Source organism: Pongo pygmaeus, chromosome X (assembly GCF_028885625.2).
Source record: "Pongo pygmaeus isolate AG05252 chromosome X, NHGRI_mPonPyg2-v2.0_pri, whole genome shotgun sequence".
Classification (NCBI taxonomy): domain Eukaryota; kingdom Metazoa; phylum Chordata; class Mammalia; order Primates; family Hominidae; genus Pongo; species Pongo pygmaeus.
Window position 1 is genome coordinate 39,282,996 of NC_072396.2, and position 23,952 is coordinate 39,306,947.

The 23,952-nt window shown below is 39.4% G+C and overlaps 1 protein-coding gene across 1 annotated transcript in view; it reads left to right on the forward strand.

Moving 5' to 3' along the window:
- The window catches only part of TSPAN7 (tetraspanin 7), a 126,426-nt gene extending 116,299 nt beyond the window's left edge, over positions 1-10,127 (forward strand). Inside the window, exons 6-8 of the mRNA XM_054472915.2 lie at positions 2,422-2,505; positions 8,810-8,885; positions 9,149-10,127. Coding sequence (XP_054328890.1) covers positions 2,422-2,505; positions 8,810-8,878 — 153 coding nt within the window. The 3' untranslated portion in view covers positions 8,879-8,885; positions 9,149-10,127. The remainder of the gene's footprint in view (positions 1-2,421; positions 2,506-8,809; positions 8,886-9,148) is intronic.
- The last annotated feature ends 13,825 nt before the right edge of the window (positions 10,128-23,952 follow it).

The window sequence follows — 23,952 nt, forward strand, 5'->3', positions numbered from 1 at the left end:
TAAAAATATGTCAAAAGGAATAACCCATGGATTTGGCACATTCTGATTCAGTAGGTCTGGGGTGGAGCCTCCAATTCTGCATTTCTAACAAGCTCCTAGGTGAAGAAATACTGCTCATTCAAGATCCATACATTGAGGAGCAAGGTTTAGAGAGAACTATTTCGGCTCAGTTGTACTAATGCCAGGCAGCTATTTCCTTTTTCTGGTTTCTTCTACTGGTTGGAGTGGCCTTACCAAAAATAATGTGACCAAGTCTAAAATCTTCTAGAATGGAGTAGAAATCGTACTTTAGAAAATATATTCAGCTTAAGTGTAGAATTGAAGTGCCCAGAAAAAAATCTATGCCAAACTATTTTGCAGAATAAGAAAATATCTCATTTTGCTTCTCTCTGGGTTGTATTATCAGGACTGTGTTTCCAAATTTTGAGCTTACATAACACTGGTGCTGATCTGGACCTCATTCTTTAGCCCCATCATCACTGCAGGGAGAAGATATAGTAATGATGGCCAGCCTGGCAAACTGCTGTCTTAGCTGCTACCTTTTGGGAAAGTGTTAGAATATCCACATCTCTTCTCATTTTGTCTTCTTTCTAACCCAAATTCTTCTGTCTTCTACTACCTTCTGAAAAATAGTGTGAGGCTGGGCACGGTGGCTCATGCCTGTAATCCCAGCACTTTGGGAAGCCGAAGTGGGCGGATCACCTGAGGTTAGGAGTTTTGAGACCAACCTGGCCAACATGGTGAAACCCCATCTATACTAAAAATACAAAAATTAGCCAGGCATGGTGGCACACACCTGTAATCCCAACTACTCGGGAGGCTGAGGCAGGAGAATTGCTTGATCCCTGGAGGCAGAGGTTGCAGTGAGCTGAGATCATGCCACTGTACTACAGCCTGGGTGACAGAGTAAGACTGTCTCAAAACAAAACAAAACAAAACAAAAAAAAAAAAGAAAAGAAAAGAAAAAATGAAAAAAAATTGTGTGCTATATAGTCTCACTAGTAAAAGTGAAATCAGTAAGTTTCTACTATGGGGAATCAAATTTCAAAACTCCCCATGAGTGATAATGTATTTCCGTTCCCACTCCTACCCTGGCCTTCAAATTTGCGTCAGATAACTAAGGAGTATAGTTTGTCAATTGCATTGAAAACATGTGTCACACAAAGGGAACAACACACACTGAGGCCTATAGGAGGGTAGAGGGTGGGAGGAGGAAGAAGATCAGGAAAAACAACTATGGGTACTAGCCTTAATACTTGGGTGACAAAGTTATCTGTACAACAAACCCCCACAACACAAGTTTACCTACATAACAAACTTGCACATGTACCCCTGAACTTAAATAACAAAAGAAAACATGTCTCAAAGCACTACTGGTAAGTTAATGCACCATTTTTTTTCCCTGCACGCAGACTACAAATGTATATAGATACCACTTAATAGAAGACACAGCATTGGCAGAATATTTTACAAGCTATAAGAAATGTTAAATTGTTAAATTGGAACTTAAAAAGGGGAAACATGGTTGGGTTTTTTTTGTTGTTCTTCAAATGTTATTAAAACTTAGTGTGCCATTCTTGATAAAGAACCAGCTTTAATCTGTTTATTAAATTAATGTCTTTATTTTTCACAGACTTTATACATTTTAGTTGAAGCCCTTTTCCAGAAAACTGGAAAAAGACCATGTCTTCCTAGCTGAATAAGTCAGTTCAGGTCTCTAGGTTGATTTGGCCAGTTTCAAATAAATGTACTTACAAATTCTCTCTCTCTCTCTCTCTCTCTCTCTCTCTCTCTCTCTCTCTGGAAAAGATGACCCTAGAACATAGGTTTTCCCTATTTAAAAAATCCTAATGGTCTCATTAGGAAGAACCCTAAAACTCCATAAAGTTGGCAGATATTCAAACACTTCCCTCTAGCCAGATGATTTTGGTTTGTTTATTCAAGATTTCGTCATTCATTGTCAAAATGCTAGTAACTATGTTTATGATCCTGAGATTTCCTGTTCAAGGATGCGGAATGTCTTTTCAAGTCTACTTCTTTGTCTCTATAGTGTTTGCTTCATAGATCTTACAGATTTCTTGCTAAATTTAATCCTACTACAGAAACATTTGTCAATGAAATTGTGTCTGGGATTGGCTTTAAATGGGATGGGAGTTGGGGAGGTTCCAATGAAGCAAGATTGACCAAATGTTAATTTGTGATGTTAGGGGAAGGGTCATGTGTCTCTGTATTTTTGTGTATGTTTGAAACCTTTTCTTATTGTTTTAAGTTTGAAAAGAATGCTAATAAATCTCTAGAGTGAGTTGCAATTGTATTTGCTGAATTAAGGTTGACGTTAATGTTGGGAGTGTTTCGAGTACACATAGCCCAGCTTGGCCTGAGTGAAAACATGTCTCCAAGACAGTGTCTTTCTCTTTCCAGGGTTGTTATGATCTGGTAACTAGTTTCATGGAGACTAACATGGGAATCATCGCTGGAGTGGCGTTTGGAATCGCATTCTCCCAGGTAGCCTACATAATTGTGCAGAACCTGGTCTAACCTTTCCTCTGCCTTCCTCCCTGGCCTCCAGATTCTCTGCCTGCCTTCCTGTGCTTTGCGAAAAGCTGATAGATGAGGTCAAAGCTCCTTGCTCATTAGTCCTCAGGTGATCTGTTTATTGATTTTTCTTTTTCAACTCAAATGAAGTTTTGTCATCAAGGGAATATCAACTACAGTTAAACTGATGACTAGCTCCAGAAAAACAACTGGCTACTTCTGTAGGTCAAATGGAGGTTAACTGAATAACGTGCTGGCATAATTGGACCATAAACAATTCAAAACATCAAATGGGTGATCTGGATTTGGGGGAAGCTTTTTTCCTGATTGACCTGACCCTTTTTTGCTCTCTCTTAGTTCCTATGTATTACGGATAAGATCTCTCCCTTTAAAGAAAGCCTAAATTTAGCAAACTTCAACTTGTGATCATTATTTTAATCTCTAAGTTTGGCTATTCGTAACAGGTTTGACTATTCTTATGCGGTTTCTTAAGAGGAAATCAAATTTTGTGTATTAAATTTTATATCCCTTTATCTGTACCTACCCTCAAAAAAACAATGGGAGAAGTACTATGCCAATTAAGTAAACCACACACACTGGAGGATAGAATAAGATTAAGCTAAATCTAAAATGTAGCCCACGTCCACCAGGCAGGGCATGGTCCCACGGGCTTCTGATCTCTCAGACAAATGATACATCCTTGCTGTAATGTTGCTTTGGGTAGAAGAATCAACATGTATAGTTAACAAGCAAGAGCAAACTTTGTTTATGTTTAACTCAGACTTTGTTCAGACCAACAGATCGTTTTTCAAACAAAGCTCGATTAATGTTGTCTGAGTAATGTCTCCACAGCTCTCATTTTTTTTTATTTTTTTATTTCTTTTTATTTAGGACCTGGTGTCTACAACAAACCACAACTCTAATTTCTACATAGGCTATCTCAGACTCTAATTACTTTTTCCCTACCCATCTGTATCTCTGGCCCTCCTGCTTAGCAATGCAGATGCACCTTAATTTTATTCCAGTTTGTTCCTAAAACTTCCTAATTGAAATGTGGAATATACAGAAAGGTGCATAAATTATGTTTACAGCTTAATAAGTTACCACAAAATGAACATAGCTGTGTAACCCTCGCTAAGATTAAGGAATAGAACTTTAGCCTGATGGTTTTTTACTAGACAGCCTTAGAGAAGTAGAAGAGCTTTTCTTCCTAAGCAGTTACAAAACCTGTGAGACATTTTATCTCACAAGAGCATGTGGGCTCAGCCAACACAAGTGTGTTTCTTGTTGCAATTTCAAAACTATCATTTACCATGCTTTGTTATTTTTTGTTTTTGTTTTGCAGCTCATGAAGTGAATTAAACCCTAAACACTCCAACACATAGACAAACCAGAGTGGGGTCACAAACAATGCAAATTAACTCAGTCTCCAGAGACATTTCAAAAGTAATTCCTACTCCGAAATTTCTTCTAGTTGCTGTAATATTTCAATAATAATACTCAGCAACATCACTGTAATGACTGAGGGACATTTTAGAGGATCCCCAAACCCTGGTGACTGATGCAAATGTGCAAGATGCACTTGACAGCCTTGAACATCCTGTTTACTTAACACATGTATGTGTAGCATCATATTGTTAACATCAAAAGGGCAGTCTTGTGTTTGGCATTTGAGGAGACCTGTCCCATTGGAGGAAAAAAAATATTGCTGAAGTCTCCCCTAACAGCTATCCTAGAACCATAAAGGGACATTATGCTGATACTGTACATTAGGAGAAGAGAGCCTCAAAGAACCTGGAATCTCATGAATGAAACACCTTATCATCCAAGAATATTCCCATGTGGCCATGAGCATGAGTGTGTGTGTGGTATTAGGAGGATCCTATTTTCATTAATGAGATGAATCAAATCAAATGGATCCTTCTCCAAGTAATGAACCTGATTAATACCTCTCTTCCACTCTTCTCTCACACATCCCAATGAAGAAATGTATGATTAGACAAATAATTATCTGGCCTGATTAATCTCTCTGTGCTACCTTAAAGAAATCTGTGATTTGTGAATTGTTGAATATGCACTGTGACCCTCTAGGCCAGTAAGAGAGGGGCTTTGGCCTTAAGGAACCCCAACTCTGAAACTCTCTGCAGTGAGTTTAGATCTCATCAAGGTACCACATAGTTGTTGGGGTGATAAAACACAAAGCCCAGTGGCATCATACCACGGTGCCCGTACTGCTCACCCGTGTGGCCAGGCAGGTCCAGCAGGGCAGAGACTTGAGACCTGCTCCCAGGTTCAGGCAGGGAGAGGAATGGCTATGGCTGGCATTTGCCAGCCAGATGCACCAGGAACTGCAGCTATTTATGGTGCCATCAGCCTCAGGGGTCCTGAAAGCTGAAGTTGGCTTCCAGATGTCCATAGATCCAGGGCATCCCTGGGACAATGGTGGCCACTTACCAGATGCCTGTTCACAAAGAACCAGCCCTACTGATTCTGGTCAGTGACCTGGAAGCAGACCTTTGGCTACATGTGTTCAGAAATTTTAGAGCCAATGTCATAGTAAAATTTAGCAAATGTTGGCTGATATTGATGAACCAGTTGTGTTGGCCTATGCCTTAGCCTTCCTATAATAAAGAAGGCTCTACTAAGTAGAGGCCACAGAGAGGACAAAGTGGGTAGGAAAGAACAGAGCTCGCTCGCTCTCTCCCTCCCTCCCACTTTTGCTCTCCTGCCCTCGACCTTTTTCTTGCCCTTTGCTTTGCTTGCTCTTGTGACCTCCATGCTATCATCTTTTGGAAGAAACTGGCCATGCACATCTATTGTCTCAAAGATTAAAGGTGGTATAAAGTATTAGGAAAACTAAGCTGGGTGTAGCCTTTTAATAGACTGGGCAAGAACTTTGTCCCCTGTTAGCTAACTTAGCTAATTGAAAGCTCTTGAGTGCTGTTTTTGAACAGCAGCAGGGTTGTGTCAAGCATTAAACACTTCTCTCTACAAACTTCTCTTACCTTTGCCCTCTCAAGGTAAACCTCATTTGTCTGAACTTGATGGGCACGGTCTGCTGCCCTATAAATTTATAGCAGAAGGTTGAGTGTGTTTAGTAGGGTACCTCTTCGCTGCATCTTTGGCAACTGCTCTTTCACTCGGGGGCTTGTGGGGAGAGTGAGAGATGGAGCATGCACGCACATCACCCCTGTCCTATCCCCACCCCCAAAATGGCCTGGAAGACAAGAGCCATGGGATGTCTGGGCATGGACATGTTTATTGTTCAATTTGTGACATTGTGTATATGTACATATGCATGTGTGTCTGTGGTGGGGTGGTGGGGTGTCCTCTGGGCTTCTGTATTTAGTACTTCTGTGTCTAAAGTAAATAGACCCAGGGCTTTGCTAGACTTGGAACCTGTTAGGCTGCATTAATTCCCCATATCATGTAATATTATAGTCCTGAGTAAAGACAGTAGAGCTGTTTTCCAGAAGGGGAGGGTTGAGTGACTTGCTTGAAGTTGGGCAGCTACTATAGATCCAGGATTATAATTCTGACCTCTTCACCTGGCTTGCTGTATTAACTTTTAAGGCCAGAGATCACCCTTGTTCCTGCCTCTGATAGCACCTGAAGGGAATTCATTTTGTGCTTTTATAACAAAAAGACTTCAGTCTGTGAAATTCAAAAGGAAAAGGTACTCAGAAAACACAGACTCTATTACTACCCATCCATTTTCTAACCCTCACCCTCCTGTCTGGCCTCCTCCAGGGTCTAAATGCTGCTAAGGTGATTCATTATGTGCTGGTCATTCTTTTCTTTTGGGGGGCCCTTTAGAAGACCTGTTTACCTTTTCTATGTAGAGGGCAGGACAGAGCTGGGGCAATTCTTAGATAGGACAAGAGGGTACAACTTTAAGCTCTGAGAATTACCTGTGTAGCTTGGGGTGTATTCTTTAACCTCTCATAACCCTCAGTTTTCTTATCTGGAAAACTGAGATTGTAATATTGCACAGGTTGTGGTACATATTCAGTACAGGCTGGGTACAGTGGCTCATGCCTGTAATCCCAGCACTTTGGGAGGCTGAGGCAGGCAGATCACTTGAGCCCAGGAGTTCAAGACCAGCCTGGTCAACATGGCAAAACCCCATCTCTACTAAAAATACAAAAATTAGCTGAATGTGGTGGCGCGCAACTGTAATCCCAGCTACTCAGGAGGCTGAGGCAGGAGAATCACTTCAACCTGGGAGGTGGAGGTTTTAGTGAGCCGAGATTGCACCACTGCACTCCAGCCTGGATATTCAATATAGTCAGCCCTCCGTATCTGCAGGTTCTGTATCCATGGATTCAACCAACTATGGATTGAAAATAACAATACAACAAAAAACTAATGCAAATAAAAGCAATATAATATAGCAACTATTTACACAGCATTTACATTGTATTAGGTATTATGAGTAATCTTGAGATGACTTAAAGTATAAAGGAGGATGTGCATAGGTTATATGCAAATATTACACCATTTTGTATCAAGGACTTGAGCATCCTAGGATTTTGCTATCCTTGGGAAGTCCTGGAACCAATCTCCACCAGATACTAAGGAATGACTGTAATCTGTTCTACCTGAATGTGTTATGTACCTCTGACACTTATTTGATTTTTGACATTATCAAGTGTGTTCTGGTGTTTGTTGGTTCTGGAAAATGGAAGTTCTAATAAAAAAAGACAAGCTATGAGGTTCAAGGTCATTACACTCATATTTTAGTATCTCGTTTGGCAGAATATTCTAAAGGTTACAGCCATGGTATCTTCAGCCACTTGGCAGTAAGTGCATGAGACTATGTATTTTATGGCACCAAATGATGTTGGCCAGAGCCTTGGTAGGAGATAGGATGAGTCCAATAAGATGATGATGCTTCCTTACCTGAAAGCGGTTATAGTTTGCATATTTCACAGCACAATTTTAATTTGAAAAAGGAAGATAAGAAATGAGAACTGAAACCTGCATGGATAGGTTAAGAGCCAGAAGAATGGAGTTCAGGTGTTGCCCTGACCAACAGTGGGACCTGAAGTGGAATCAGGTGTTTCACCTATAAGATAAGGGTGACTAGGTGGACTGGATGAGCAGTTCCCTGCCCTGGAAGACTTGTTAAAACACCAGTTACTGGGCCCCACCCCCCAGCATATCTGATTCAGCAGGTCTGGGGCGAGATCTGAGAATGTGCATTTCTAAAAAGGTCCCAGGCGATCGTGATGCTCTTGGTCCTGGGGTCACACTTCTAGTGAAACAGGTTATTCCCACCTCTGATCCAGTAAAACATTCCCAGTTATCTAAGGAGGAGGGACTACATTGGCCAAGAGAAAGCAGCCTGTAGACTCAAGTGCACAACTGGGCTCCTCTCTAAAGAATGCTGATCCTCCAGATTCATGAGTGGAAATTTTCTAATGAACAGAACAAGATGTGCTTAAGGGTGTCTTGAGAGTATCACAATCATCTTTATTAGATTCACTTGTGCCACAGTTCAGCTCAAGGCACAAAGACAAGTGGAGGACTAGAATCTTCTGAGGAGGTGGAGGTACTACATCACTGGTTGTCCTGAGGCCCCTAAAAAAACTGGGAGGTGGGCCCTGGGTGTAGATGAGCCCACTTAGGCCTAAGATATCTACATGGCCGAGAGACGGAATATAAAGCCCCACTTTCCCCTAGCCCCTCCTACCTTTTCATAAGCCGTGGCTTTCTTACCTCACTGGTGAATGTGCCTGGTCAAGAATAGTGTCTCTATTTTTGCCTCAAGGAAAGAACTATTATTTTGTCAGCTGGGTATGGCTGAGATATCATAGTATGCTGAGAAATCTTCCAAATGCGTGTGCTATAGATTTGAATTAAATTTTAGCCTTCTAGTTAATATATCACTAAATTCTGTGTTCCTTAATTTTTTTATTACTCTCATAACATGAACAAATTTTAATACTCCTGAAGTGTCAAAAGTTGTTCTTAAATGGCCAGAGTGAGCTACAGCTGGAACATGATGGCCAGTTTGAGAACTTCCAGTTGGCTCTGCAGTTAGACTCCCAACAGCTGAGATCCCATGGTTGAAATCTGGTTTTATCTTTTGCTCTAGTGCCCTTTCCCCATTTACATACAGAAACACTTGGTTGTTAAAAAATTATGTCTAGGGATACACATATATCAAAAATCACATACCCCATAAATATATAAAATTATTAATTAAAAATTAAAAGGGTGTGGCTTGGTGACTTGAGATTCTCGTTTTCGTTTTTCTCCCTGGCAACAGTTAATTGGCATGCTGCTGGCCTGCTGTCTGTCCCGGTTCATCACGGCCAATCAGTATGAGATGGTGTAAGGAGAAGGTAGGTGACAGTGGGAGTATTTAATTTTGAGGAGTCCCCTTTGGGACACTTACTACCCTTCAAATGTGCAGGAGTACTCCCTGGCCATTGAGCTACCTGATCTTGGGGGCACTTGTCCATGTTCAGAAATCTCATTTCCGTGGTTCTGGGAAGGAGGTATAATTGGTTCTTTTGTGGAAAATGTGGAAATGCTTTTTTCAGCTTGTTATCTTTCAAGTCCTTATCACTGGTGAATCACTCACATGTTCTCATTTCTCTCTTAGTCTTTCAAGACCGACGGAATAAGAGACCTGTTTTAAAAAGGAAATGCAGCAATCTTTGAAAGACTTCCAAAGAATGTTAGAGCACAGTACATAATACACCTGCCCTGCTCCCTCTATCCCTTACCCCAACGTGCAACTGACACTCCCACCCAGTCTCTGCTCCACCTTTCAGCCCACGTCACGTGTAGTGTCCATTTTGTGAAGCGCTGTTGTGCCACAGAGTGTAGCCAGGTCCCCCTGCAGCTAGTCCTAGTGAACCTCACCCCGAGGCCCTGCATGGGCCAGCCCCTCCATCTGTACTTGGTCCAACTGCAACTCATCATCGGTGACTGGTTATCACACCATCGCTGGCCCCTTTGGGCCCTGCATGTAGTGTGGGAGGCTCCTGTTAGCTCCTCACTGTGGTAAATGCCACACACCTTTAAGTAGATAAGCAGACGATAGTTATCTGTTCTTTTGACTTAATCTCATTTGGTTTGATTTTCCCTCTACTAAGGCTTTCCTACCTTCTTCAGGCTGCCTAAGACATGTAAAGAAACACATTGATAATTGTCCATGAGGAGAAAAAAAGCATGTGTCATGCATGAAGGAAACTGAGCTTGAGGTGGCCTCCTTGCTTGTTACATACCTGGGTATGTGTAGGCAGTTTAGTGCATCTTTGCCTCTCAGTTGAAATCTGTATAACCCTGTAACAAAGCTGTGTTGTTGCTTCTTGTGAAGGCCATGATATTTTGGTTTTCCCCAATTAATTGCTATTGTGTTATTTTACTACTTCTCTCTGTATTTTTTTCTTGCATTGACATTATAGACATTGAGGACCTCATCCAAACAATTTAAAAATGAGTGTGAAGGGGGAACAAGTCAAAATATTTTTAAAAGATCTTCAAAAATAATGCCTCTGTCTAGCATGCCAACAAGAATGCATTGATATTGTGAACATTTGTGATATATGTATTAATAAATAGAGCAATTACAAGCAGCTGTGTTCTGGTTCTGTTCTTTGGTTCTTATGAAAGTTTTAAAACACATTTCTAGTCCATCTTGCTCTTCAGGACATTGCAGGCAGGTGGACCATCTCACACACTGACACACCTCTCCATGTGTGCTCCCACCCCACCAAAATAGCATCAGCAGCAGAGAAGCTAAAGGGTTAGATTTTTTAAATTATTATTATGGACAATTCAGAAACTTTGACCATTTATCATGAACAGAATACGTTGTTGTCTGCGGAAATAGAGCCTTCATATCATTTCAGGCCTCTGTAAATCCTTGGGCCTGAAATCTGTGAAATAAATACAAAGATTTCAGCTGAGTTTTTCAAGTCTGGATTTCATTTTTTAAAAAAGGAAATGAGCCTCTGTTCTTTCCTTCATCGCTTCTAATGAGCATGAATTCTCCCCTTTCCTCTTTCTTTTCTTCGTTGGATTGAATAAACACAATCTAGAGAAGAGATTACATCCTACGATTCAGCCATCCCAATGTCCCAGTTTGTACTGAAGTATGGAATGCTTACACTTGATTTAAAGAGCATTTTACCAATAGGTGCAGTATATTATTTGCAATCCATTTCTTCTTGATGAGTCATCCAAAAAACAAAAACCTAGTAAAAGCATAAATTGATCTGTTACCAAAATGAGTGGATCTAAAAGGCTCCCTCTTCTCTATAGCACAGACTGTAATTAGAATGGAGATGACTTTCTAACTGTATGCATTTATTAGCCTGATCTCTGCATAGAGTAAACCCTACTACAACGTTGACAAAGGACACTGCTTAAACCTTTAGTAGTACCCTCTTCAAAAGGTCAGCATTTTTAGTGAATTAAGGAGAGCTCTTCTATGGAAACATATGTAGCTCAAAATTTTTTCACATTTCTGTTTGTAATTTCTATTTCATTATATATCGAAATGAGGCTTTTCTGTAAAATCCTAAATAGAGCCCAACCCATGGTTTATCTTTTTGCAAACTATGTGCTTATTGGTATACTTTGGTAAGTAAGAAATCTATATACTTTCTAAATTAAATTCAGATCTCAGAATAACATACTTTTAATGTGAAACATTTGGACCAAGGTTGATTTTACTTTAAAACTATCAAGTGTTCATGTTTCAACTCTGAATGACTTGTGTGTAATGTCCTTTCCTCTTTCAAAGGAAACTTAAAAGACACAAATTGAAATACTTTCTTGTTTTCTTTTATTATCTTCCCCGGCCCTTTTTTTGAAATATAACATTTACTTATGGTAAAAAACACAAAATGTGAAGTGTACAACTTGAACTTGCACATGTGTACAAACCAGTGTAAACAACTGCCCAGATTATATACAGAGTATTTCAGCACCCTCGAAGGTTCCCTGGTGTCCCTTTTCAGTCAGTAACCGCAGCCCTCTCACATGCCCTCGACCCTGCCCAGGAGTACCACTAATCTGAATTATATTCCCATAGATTAGTTTTGTCTCTTCTTCAACTTCATATAAATAGAATCACACAGTGTGGACTGTTTCGTGTACCTTCTTTCACTCAACATTGTGTCTGCAAGAGTTAGTTACATGGTGCATGTAAACATAGTCTTGTCTTCATTGTGGTATAGGATTACATTATACAAATATAGCACAGTTTACCCATTCTTCTGGACATTTGGGTTGTTTTTTAGGTTTGGGCTACTATGATAGAGCTGCAATGAGCATTATGGTATATGCTTTTTGGTGGACATAAATAAACATGTAAGATTGCTTGGAAATAAGGTATGTTTAGCTTTAGAAAGTACTACCTAACATTTTCCTAAAGTAGTTATACTAATTTGTACTCCCATCAGCAATGTAAAAAAGGTCTAATTGTTCCACATCCTCACCAACACTTGCTATTCTCAGTCTGTTTTATTTTAGCCATTCTATAGATGTATAGTGCTATCTAGATTTAATTTGCCTCACACTTTCACTTTTTCATTGACATTGACTATTTCATTGTATTCTGTTCATGATAAATGGTTAAAGTTTCTGAAGTGTCCCTAACAATAATTTTAAACATCTAACCCTTTGGCTTCCCTGCTGCCTGATGTTATTTTGGTGGGGTGGGAGCACACATGGAGATTTGATTTCTTCTTTTGTAAGATGTTCAAGTATCTTGTGTATTTTAAAATCAGTTGTCTTTATTGATTTGTAGGAATTCTTTCTATATTCTGGACACAAGTCCTTTCTTGGATGTATGTATTGCAAATCTTTTCTCCCAGCCTGGGACTTGCCTTTTCAAGAAAAGTGAGTTCTGGATTAACAATATGTCTGGTTAGAGGTAGAAGCAATGACACAAATAATTCAAAATATTAAAAGTCCTTTCTTCCTAGCAAGAGCAATGTTTGATTCCACAATGCCTCCACTATTTGTTGGTTGACTTTAGAAGGAGCTTTGCCTTTTATTTGTGTTGTGCTTATGCTAATGTAATTAGTTTACATTTTCTACAAATATAAAGATTTGCAGCTGGGAGGAGGAAATAATTAAAACGTGTCATTTGAAAATGTCAGGAGCCAGGCCCCGTGTCTCATGCCTGTAATCCGAGCTACTCAGAAGGCTAAGGCAGGAGGAACACTTGGGCCCAGGAGTTTGAGGCTGCAGTGAGCAATGATCGTGCCACTGTACTCCAGCCTGGGCAACAGAGCAAGATCCTGTCTCTAAAAAAATAAATAAATAAAATGAAATAAAATATTGGGGCATCCCCTAGCAATCAGACTCAGAAAAAAAAATATTGGGGGACAGGCTAAGGAATTTAGGTTTAAAGTAACAAAATACACAAAACAAAGGTTTTCTTGTTTGCACACATTTAATTGTCAATGTTAAAAGCCTTTGAACAAAACTTAGGTAATAGATTTTTGAGATTATAAATCATAGCCCAGCCCAGAGATTGTTGAGGTTTGCCCTGAGCTTTTTCTTTGTTAAAACTCCCCAGTTGATTGGAATGTCCAGGCAGAGTGGGAAACTCTATACTATAATCTGGCTTCAGCTTATGTTTTTCACCTTGTGCTCCATGTCTATCCCATTTACTTGAGATTGTTTTATCCCATGCTTTCATTCTCCCTGTTTGGCATGCCTTCTCCCAAGGCTTCCCATCTTCAAATACCATCTTATCTGTGATGTTCTTTTGATAACTGCAGTCCTAGCCTACTGTGGCAACTGTCTTCTGTGCCCCACATTTTAAATCAAGTATTAATATTTTTCAGAATGTTGTCCATTTTTCCTGCTTTCAAGTTTATAAAGTTGTTACAGTAATGTCTTATTTTTGAAATTTTAATGACACCTACTTTTGTTCCCTTTTTCATTCCTAGCATTATTTCTTTCTTTCCTTTTTTCCATTCATGAAAATTTGTCTATTTTATGTATTTTAACGAACCAGCCTTTCGGTTTCATCCTTTCTATTGTTTGGTTTTTATTTCATTAATATCTGTTCTTCCTTCTGTTTTCTTTGGGTTTCCTTGGATTTTCTCTTTTGTCATTTCTTAGCTCATTAATATTTTTAACCATCTTTTCTAATAATTTCATGAAAGGCTGTACATTCTCGTCTAAGTACTACTTTAACTGCATTTCAGTTTTAATTTGAAATTTTTGTTGTCTTTCAGTTCTAGACATCTTGCAGTTTCCATTAGAATTTATGCATTGAACCATACATTGGGAATTTTTTTTAAAAGTTTCCAAACATGGATTTTAGGGCTTTTTTGTTCAAAAAACTTGGTTTGTATAATAAAGATTCTTCATTTGTTGAGACTTGCTTTGTGCCTGGGTATGTGGGCAGTGTTTGTTCTGTGTGTACTTGAAAGCATGTATCTTCTCTAATTGTTGGGTGCAGGATTAGGACAAGCCTGTGAATATATTCAAATGGTACATTTTATGAATATTAGTAAAATCATCTGTTCTTATGAATATTTTATCTGTTTATCAGTTTTTAAGAATGATGCATTAAAATCCCCCACTATGACTGTAGATTGTGTCAGTTTTTGCTTTATGTATTTTTAAGCTTTATTGTTAGGGACATGCAAGTTTAAGATTATGTCTCACAGATGAATCATTTCCTTTGTCATTATGGACTTTCTTTTCCCTCAATTATGATTTTTTTCTTTAACATTCATTTTGTCTGATATTATAGTTATAATTATTTTTTCTTTTGATGAATATTTGCCAAGAGTATTATTCTATATCTCTCTGGTTTCAGTCTGTAATATTTTTGAGCTAGACATGTCTGTTTCACAACACATAACTGCATTATGTTTTCTTATTCAGTCCAATCTGAGAAAGCTTTAACAATTAAGTGTTATTACTGATGTTTTAGTTTTATTTCTACCATATTATTTTTTCTGTCTACTATTCATTTCTTTCCTATTTTGCTTCTTTTCTGTCTTCTCTTGAATCAGATATTTTTATATTTCTTCTTTGGAAATTATAGATTATATTTTTATTGTTTTAGAGGTTAATGTTAATCTCTTAACATGAATATTTGCATGTAAAATTAATCAGAATAAGGATTCTTGAGAAAGATAGGGGTCTTTCTCCAAAATAGCAAAAAGACCTTGGATTGTTTTAATTCTAGTCACCACTCACTTAACTTCTATATTTTTGTTGCCTGACATTTTATTTCTACCATCTCCCCAAATGAATATTAACTATTAGTGGCTTTACAGTTTATTTAGACTTACCTAAATGTGTACGATTTTGTTTTTTCCCCATTGCTTCTTGCCTCTTAATCCTTCTGGGTTCAGAGATCTATATGTGGTAAATAATCTCAATTTGCACCAGTAAAGTATCATCAAAAGATAAAATTATAACAAGTTAAGTTTAAAGATCTTCATTGGCTTTATTTGTGATTCCAGAATTGGGCAACACTTCATTCCATGAAACAGAATCAGTGTTTTAATGAGATGAGCAGAAGGAGTTGGCTTTATCTGAAGAAAGCAGAAGCAAAGAACAAAGAGCATAGTAGTCCTTTCAAAGCTACTTTTCTTGTAAAGCAGGACAAGGAAACAGGGCAATAGAAAAATAATAGTTAACATCAGGTTACTTCGGGACACTTTTTTGTGTAAGAATTAAAGCAGAGGGAACTTCATTATCAAGCCTATTGAAGATTATAAACTGGCCTGCTAGGGAAATTAGCTGTTTCTCTTTGCAATGTCAGAAAACAACTTAGTTTAGGTTTAGTAGTGACTTTAGGATAGGTGACTTCATTTGGATTTTTAGTCTGGTCTGTTGGGGCCTAGAACAGAAGCTTGGTCCAAAACGATGGCCTCCTATAAATTTCATTTAGCAGTGTATATTTATTTCCTAAACATATTTTTAATCCACTATTAGAGGTTTTGCCTAATGTATCTAGGTCCATTTATTTCCAGTTTGCCATGTTGCCAGGATGTATATTATTTGCAGTGTATTATATGCTGCCTTCTAGTTCTCTAATTATTTTACATGTAAGTAATTTTATTCACAGTTGATTAGGATCTTTTAATAGTGTTCTTGAGGGCAAGGATGATGTCAATACTGTCTTTGTATTCCCCCAGTGACTGGCACAGAACTAAGCACTTTCCGGGTTCTCAAATTACTTTATGAGTAACGAATGAATGAACTCCAAGTCCTTAAACTGTGTGCCAGAGCTTATGCGGTCTTATATGAATATATTTTCTTAGGTTATTTCAGTTGTTCCTTACGTCCTATTTGCAGTTATATCTCTAGAATTCTGTGGCATTCCTTTTTTGCCTCGTGTCTTCTTTTCTACCAGTTAATGCATCACTATTTTTGTCTCATAGGTATGTCATAATTTTTCCCAATGCCCTCAAAATAACTATGTGTCTTGAGTAGAACTGGTATGATCCAGCCTTGATTCTCACGTAGACTTATAGTCAGAATCCCCAGAATTATGTTCCTTGGAGGAGGAAAAATGGTTGTCTTTGTTTCCTAATAGAACCTAAAGCATGTAACAATATGTTAATAAACACTAAAAGGATCTAAGAACAGATAAATGAACTCCTCCTGGCCCTGTTAGCTCTCTGCAACAAACAGTACTGGATGATATATATGCACAGAACTTTTGACCTAGTGTGTGGCATTTCCAGGGAGTGATATAATTTAATTTAAAAAATGATTGTTTGAAGACCTGTTGGATTTAGACCATGAGACGTGAAGAAGAATAAGAAAATGCTTTCAAGCAGTGTTGATTAATTTCCATATATATAGCAGATCTTGTAATCTAGTAGTCTACTATAATAATTCAGGTTTGTACAGTTGATTGTGAAAGGCCAATGTGATATCTATGACTATAACTGTCTTATCTATTGCTTTATAACACATAACCCCATCACTTAGCAGTTTAGAAAAGCAAACATTTATTATCACAGGTTTCTGTGCGTCAGGAATCCAAGTGTGGCTTAGCTCGATGCCCCTGGCTTTCATGTTCTCTTGTGAGGTTATAGTCAAGCTATTGGTTGGGGCTGTAGTCTCCTGTGAAGGCTCAACTTGGGGGAAAGGAATCAGCTTCTGAACTCATTCAGTTGACTGTTGAAAGGCCTTGGTCCCTTTCCACATGAGCCTCTCCACAAGACTGCCTCAGCACCTGGTAGTTGATGTGTCCCAAAATGAGCAATCAAAGAGAGAGTGTTCAGGACAGAAGTGACTATTTTATAACCTAACACGCTACCACTTCTGTAATAGTCTATTTGTTAGAAGTCAATGAGTTAAACTAGGACACAGGAGGATGACAAAAGGGTGTGAATATTAAGAAGCTGGGACCACTGGTGGCTGTCTTGCAGGCAGCCTGCCACAACTATACTTGATTCACTTCCCTTTGGGATTTATTGAGTGACTCTCACAGTTAACAAAGAATAGCAACTAAACTAAGGAAGGGAACCATTTTACAAGTTAATACTCTACTCTCTTTGATATTGATGTTTTTCATTTGTTTGTTTGTTTGTTTGTTTTTTGAGACAGAGTCTTGCTCTGTCACCCAGGCTAGAGTGTAGGGGCATGATCTTGGCTCACTGCAACCTCCAGCTCCCGGGTTCAAGTGATTTTCCTGCCTCAGCCTCCCGAGTAGCTGGGATTACAGGCGCTCACCACCACGCCCAGCTAATTTTTGTATTTTTAGTAGCGGCAGGGTTTCACCATCTTGGCCAAGCTGGTCTCGAACTCCTGACCTCGTGATCCACCCGCTTTGGCCTCCCAAAGTGCCGGGATTACAGGCGTGAGCCACCGCGCCTGGCCAATGTTTTTCATTTCTTTCATGACCAGCCAAGACTTTTTTGGCATCACCTCCTCAAATATTTCTCTTTAGGGGGTAGTTCTTTTTTTTATTATTTGTTTTTGTTTGTTTGTTTGTTTTCTTTTTTATGAAGGTGGAAGTTCTGATAGTCAACAAAATCAAACTCTGAAATTTTTCAGAATGTCAAAGCTATTTTCCATTATCTTGGGAGATTTTCTAATTTCTGGATATCGACTTCTTGTGAAAAAATAGTTATCTCAATTCTGTATTACCACACATCTCTTGGTAAAATTGCTCTGAAAAAAAATCATTAAAAATAACTTGGTATTTGATTTTACCCATTCTTCCATTACCTTTATTTACTTCATGAGGATTCTTTTAAGTTATGGTTGATACTGTTAAGGAAATGGAGTGGTAGGATTGTTTTATTTGTAATTGCTTTGGTAGCCAAAATATTACATTTTTAAGCAGACACTGATAAACTGATAAATGACTGTGTCCAACATACCCTCCAGAATAGTAAGGGTCTAGAAATTAGGATACAGTTGAAGAAATTTGTGATAATCTGGTTGTACAGGTTTGTATATATGGCGGTGGGGCATATCAGGGAGGTACAGCAAAGCGCAGGAAACCATTTTCTTTAAAGATTGAGTACCTGAGGCTCAAACCCAGTCTGTCTTCTCTATGCTCTCCTCCTGGACAATTTCATCCATCTGTGTTGCTTCAATTACCATGTTGATGGTAGTGACTTCTATCTTCAAATATCTAGCTCACACTCTTCTTTGGAGCTAGAAGTGTGTACAGTTCAGCTACCAATAACCATAGGGCTGAAAGTAGGATCGAAACCTAGAGTGGTGGTAATGGTGAGACCAACTTGGACTCAAATGGAGGGAAGGTCCAAATCAGTCTGGTTTGGATTAAAAGAAATGGGAATGTTGATGGCTGGTGTGGTACTTCAGTTCTTCTTGGATTAAAAGAAATGGGAATGTTGATGGCTGATGTGGTACTTCAGTTCTTCTTGGCTTAAAAGAATTTAAACAAGAGACACACAGCAAAGGAGGTATGGCATGGAGTAATTTATTGCTAAAGAAAAAGAATATTGTGAAAGTTAGGTGCAGAATAAACAGTACACCCTGAGAGAGGGAATTCAGGGCAGGCTGTTCATTAGGATGAGACAGCAAAGACTGGCACTAGGGAGATTCCCTTTATGGAGTCTTCCATAATTATTCATAAGGAGTTGGAAAGAGGTGTTACTAGTTAGTATGTTCTGGGTGGTCTTCTGGGTGCACGTGAGCAGTACCTGTACATGCTTGTTCATATATTGCATGTCTCATTAGCATCTTAAATCTCCACCCCAAGGGTGTGTTTTTTACTATTATAATGAGCAAAGGGTCAGTTTGAGGACAGATAAAATCAAAATGTGCATGTTGTCTAGAAGGGAAAGTCCCTACTGAAGATAGCTTTGCTTGAATGAACTCAATTACAATGCAAATGTTGCAGCTTATTGTGTTGTCTGGTCACAATGGTTGCTGCAGTTGCTTAGTCAAGAGAACATGGTCATTGACTACCTATCCTGCCTTGGGAATTTTTGGTGATGTTTCTTTGAGCAATTGTTCCATAGATATTTATCAAACACCTACTATGTATTAGGCACTATTCTGAGTGTGGGGCTACAGTGGTGACAAGACAGAGAAGGTACTTGCCATCATGGGACTTACATTTTCATAGAAACAGGCAGATAATGTGTGAATGAATAAAGTTAGTGATGGGCCTTAGAATGAAAATGAGTGACACTGGTGATGTTACTTTAACAGCTTAACTTTGAACTATGTGTTTGAATGAGTTCATAAACCTGAGCAGTCAGGCTCTGACATCTCACTTCAGTTAATTTAAAGATGGGCTGAAGTCAGATTTATATATACCTCAGGCTTTGGGTGGGGCACTGTGGCCACAGGAGACTGCGTGGATACCAGCCATTTATGGTTATGCAAACAAGGCTAAAAACCTCTTGCAAATTAGGACCCTAACAAAACTTTTCAGAAATTCAATTAATCACTAATTATAGATATTCCCTGCCAAGGGAGAGTTAACATCAGGCAGAAGGGCATAACAGTGTTCATGGTATGTACATTAACAAGGAACATACATGCTGTAATCATGGTCGAGTTAGCTTTGTGGACCAGCTCTGGCACTTCACTATTGGAAGCACCCCAGTTCTACCTGTTGTGTATATGAGGCTTTGTTGTCAGGTTGGATTTGAAGAAAGGATTTCATAGTGTCAATCTTAAATAATGAATTCAGAAGATATAATTAAGTATAGCGTTTATTCGAGCTCAGAGTTAGAGGATGGCCACCTAGACCACAGCTTTAAATTGCTGTGAATGTATACTCTAATTAGCAACAGTTACAAGTGTTTTTGTTTGTTTGAGACAAGATCTCCCTCTGTCACCCAGGCTGGAGTGCAGTGGCACCATCAGGGGTCACTGTAGCCTCGACCTCCTGGGCTCAAGTGATCCTCCCACCTCAGCTCATGCCTCCTCCCCCAGTAGCTGGGACCACAGGCATGTGCCACCACGCCCGGCTAATTTTCTTGAATTTTAGTACAGACAAGGTCTCACTATATTGTCCAGGCTGGTCTCGAACTTCTAGGCTCAAGGGATCCTCCCACCTTGGCCTCCCAAAGTGCTGGGATTACAGGCAAGAGCCACCATGCTCGGCCTACAAGTGGATTTTTAAGGAAAAAAAAGAGGCAGGTTCCTAAATTGCTTACCAATAATTTACATTAAAATAACATAAATTATAGGTTGACTATACATTGTTCTTTGTATCACAAATTCGAGGAGCATAAGGATAATGAAGGAGGTAGGTAGACAGTTACAAATGACTTTAAACCAGTGTTCCCTAGCATGGTTGTGGGGTGTGGGATGACTGATGTCCCATACTAACATCTCTGTGAGCCTGCTAAACTTTGCACATACTCAGACTGCTTGAGCTACTTTTCTTTTTTCAAAAGCTTTAAGAAAAAAGTTGGAAAATCACTGAGTTAGATTATGACACTAATGAGAGGAATCAGAGCTGCACAAAATGTAGTCTGAATCAGCAGTGTGGGCACCACCCGGGAGCTTGTTATAACTGCAGAATCTCAACCCAGAGATTCTGTCCCACCCAGCATCTGAATCTGCATTTTAACAAGTCCTCCTGGGGATTCGTAGTCACAAAAATTTGAGAAGTACTGGTTTAGGATTTAGGCCACTGGTTTCCAAACTTAGCTGTACTTTGGAATCACCTGGGAGTTGGGGAATAGGCTGGGCGTTGGGATTTTTAAAGGCTCCCCAGAGGATTCTGATGTGCAGCCAAGGTTGAAAACACTGATTTAGGCCACAGCCTGAGCCCTAATATTATTGTTGTCCTAAAAATATGGGCTGTTTTGCCATTTGAGAACCAGGTTTATAGTATAAGTCAATCAGCTAGGACCCTATACCACTAGGGAAAGGTGACAGCAGCCCACGCAACATCCTCCTTGCGTATGAAAGCTAGTACATAGTGAATGGAGAATGGTTATTCTGGTAAGTGGGTGGGGCAAGTGTCAAGGGCATTGAGAATTCCTTTCCAGCAGATGGTATCACTTATCAACTGGTTTAGGACAGCAATGAGATCTCATTTATATGCAGCAATTTTCCCCTTCACCAGGGATTAACTCCATAGAAACACTCAGACTAGCCTGCCTGCTACTCACCCTGTTCAATTTAAATTTATTTTATGTAATTGTATGCAATAATTTATCTGTGAAATTCCTCTAGGGGAGGAAGCAACATGGATAGCTCAAACTGCTGAAGGCAGTAAATAGAATGGCCTCATGCATTCATTAAGATAAAGCAAACAGCAGGGGATTGTTGGGGAAAAGGAGAGGTGACTGAATACTCAAAAGAGGACACCTTTGGGGGAACCCCCCACCATCTTCTTCCACTCCTCTCTCTCCCAGAAATGTGGTTCAGAAAACCCAATCTGCACAGTTCAATTTTTTTTTAATGAAAACTAAATTATGGAAATAGGCAAGTATAGACTTCACTTTTAAAATTGCAATGTTGGCCAGGCATGGTGGCTCATACCTGTAGTCCCAGCACTTTGGGAGGCCCAGGCAGGCGGATCACTTGAGCCCAGGAGTTCGAGAACAGCCCAGGCAACATGGCAAGATCCCGTCTCTACAAAAAATACAAAAAAAAAAAAAAAAAAAAAAAAAAAGTGCTGTGCATGGTGGTGCACACCTGTAACCACAACAACTCGGGAGGTGGGAGGATCACTTAATCAGGGGAGGGCGAAGCTGCAGTGAGCTGTGATGGTGCCACTGCACTCCAGCTTGGCTGACAGAGTGAGATCCTGTATCAAATAAATAAAATAAAAATTGCAATGTTAAGTTCTCCATGGTCCCAAAGTCACTTTAACTGAGACACAAAGAGAATTGAGCTAGGAGAAAGTATGTGTGAAGTTCTATCTTCTTGCTCAAAAAGCTGGCTGCAGTGAGATTTTAGTATGATTCATGCATGCATGGCTATAATAATAACAAGCAAGAAATCAAAGCTGGCACCCTGAGAGGGTAGGTATTATTTTTATTTCTTAGATGAAGGGACTAAAACTTCCTGGAGTTGTGATCTTTGAAATTCAGTGTCCGTGACAGCTGAAAATGCCAAAATATGCTTAAATTATAGAGCTGCAGTAAATTCGATTTCACACGAATTAACTATGAAAATACCATTGCTGGACATTTGGGTTGGTTCCAAGTCTTTGCTATTGTGAATAATGCCGCAATAAACATACGTGTGCATGTGTCTTTATAGCAGCATTATTTATAGTCCTTTGGGTATATACCCAGTAATGGGATGGCTGGGTCAAATGGAATTTCTAGTTCTAGATCCCTGAGGAATCGCCACACTGACTTCCACAATGGTTGAACTAGTTTACAGTCCCACCAACAGTGTAAAAGTGTTCCTATTTCTCCACATCCTCTCCAGCACCTGTTGTTTCCTGACTTTTTAATGATTGCCATTCTAACTGGTGTGAGATGGTATCTCATTGTGGTTTTGATTTGCATTTCTCTGATGGCCAATGATAGACTGGATTAAGAAAATGTGGCACATATACACCATGGAATACTATGCAGCCATAAAAAATGATGAGTTCATGTCCTTTGTAGGGACATGGATGAAATTGGAAATCATCATTCTCAGTAAACTATCGCAAGAACAAAAAACCAAACACCGCATATTCTCACTCATAGGTGGGAATTGAACAATGAGAACACATGGACACAGGAAGGGGAACATCACACTTCGGGGACTGTTGTGGGGTGGGGGGTGGGGGGAGGGGGGAGGGATAGCATTGGGAGATATACCTAATGCTAGATGACGAGTTAGTGGGTGCAGCGCACCAGCATGGCACATGTATACATATGTAACTAACCTGCACATTGCGCACATGTACCATAGAGCCTAAAGTATAATAATAATAATAATAATAATAATAAAAGAAAAAAAAAAAAGAAAGAAAATACCATTGCTTGTCGACCACTGCGTATGTGATCAATGGGCAAGTGTAGAGTGGTCAATTCACTTGTAAATAAGTTATTACAACTGAGAAATATAAATAAAATCCTAAGCCCCCCAACTGATTGAATGGACTCCCTCTTGGCCAAGGGGACCTCAGAGTAACCTTGAAAACTGAGCTCTTGGTCCTGACAGGATGGGAGGTCAGACACACCTTGTAATATCTCTTCCTTTGCTAACCACCATTAGCCTTTCTTTCCTAAAGGCTAAACAGAAACCAGCCTTTTTGAAAGACTCCACCACTGGTATGGACCAACCACCTGCCACTGCCCCTCCCTTTTGGCACAACAACCGACCATCATTCCTTCCTGATAAGAGACCACCAACCACGGCTCTGGCCAGTCTACAGAGAATGCAGCAGTGAGGGTTTTCATGTCCTCTGCTTCACTTTTTAACATCAGAGGGCTGAAAACTGCACCACTGGATCATGCTAACACTGCCATTTTTGAACATGGGTCCCATAGAAGGGCATGAAGCTCAATTGCGCATGCTCATGTTTCCCCTTTCATAAGTATTCATGACTCCTCCTATAGCTTATTGAATATGTACATTTGACCACCTCGCTCAGCCAGAATTCCCGTCTTATTCTCCCCTCCCTCAAAGTATCTGCTTCTGGCTTCTGGTTGGAGGCTGTGCTTCCCAGCCTGTCAAAATGGCCACCCTGCAGGCTGCAACCTTTTATGAAAAATAAAGCTCTCCTTTACAAATTTATGAACCTCATCATTCCTCAGTTGACACAAGTGATTCTAAATCCACCCAGTTCCTTTGAAATAATAGCATTTCATTTCAAAAGAGACTCTACTAGTTGGCTATGGTTATGTTTAAAAGAAAGAGAGACCTGCCTTTCTCTGTGGAGGTATGTGCTGGTCTTACAATCAAGATGCAGGAAATTTAAAACCTGGCTGTTTGTCACAAAATAACCCTTAATCAAATTGTTTTGAATTAAGAATTTTAATCTTCCCAGCAACCTTTATTCTTATTTAA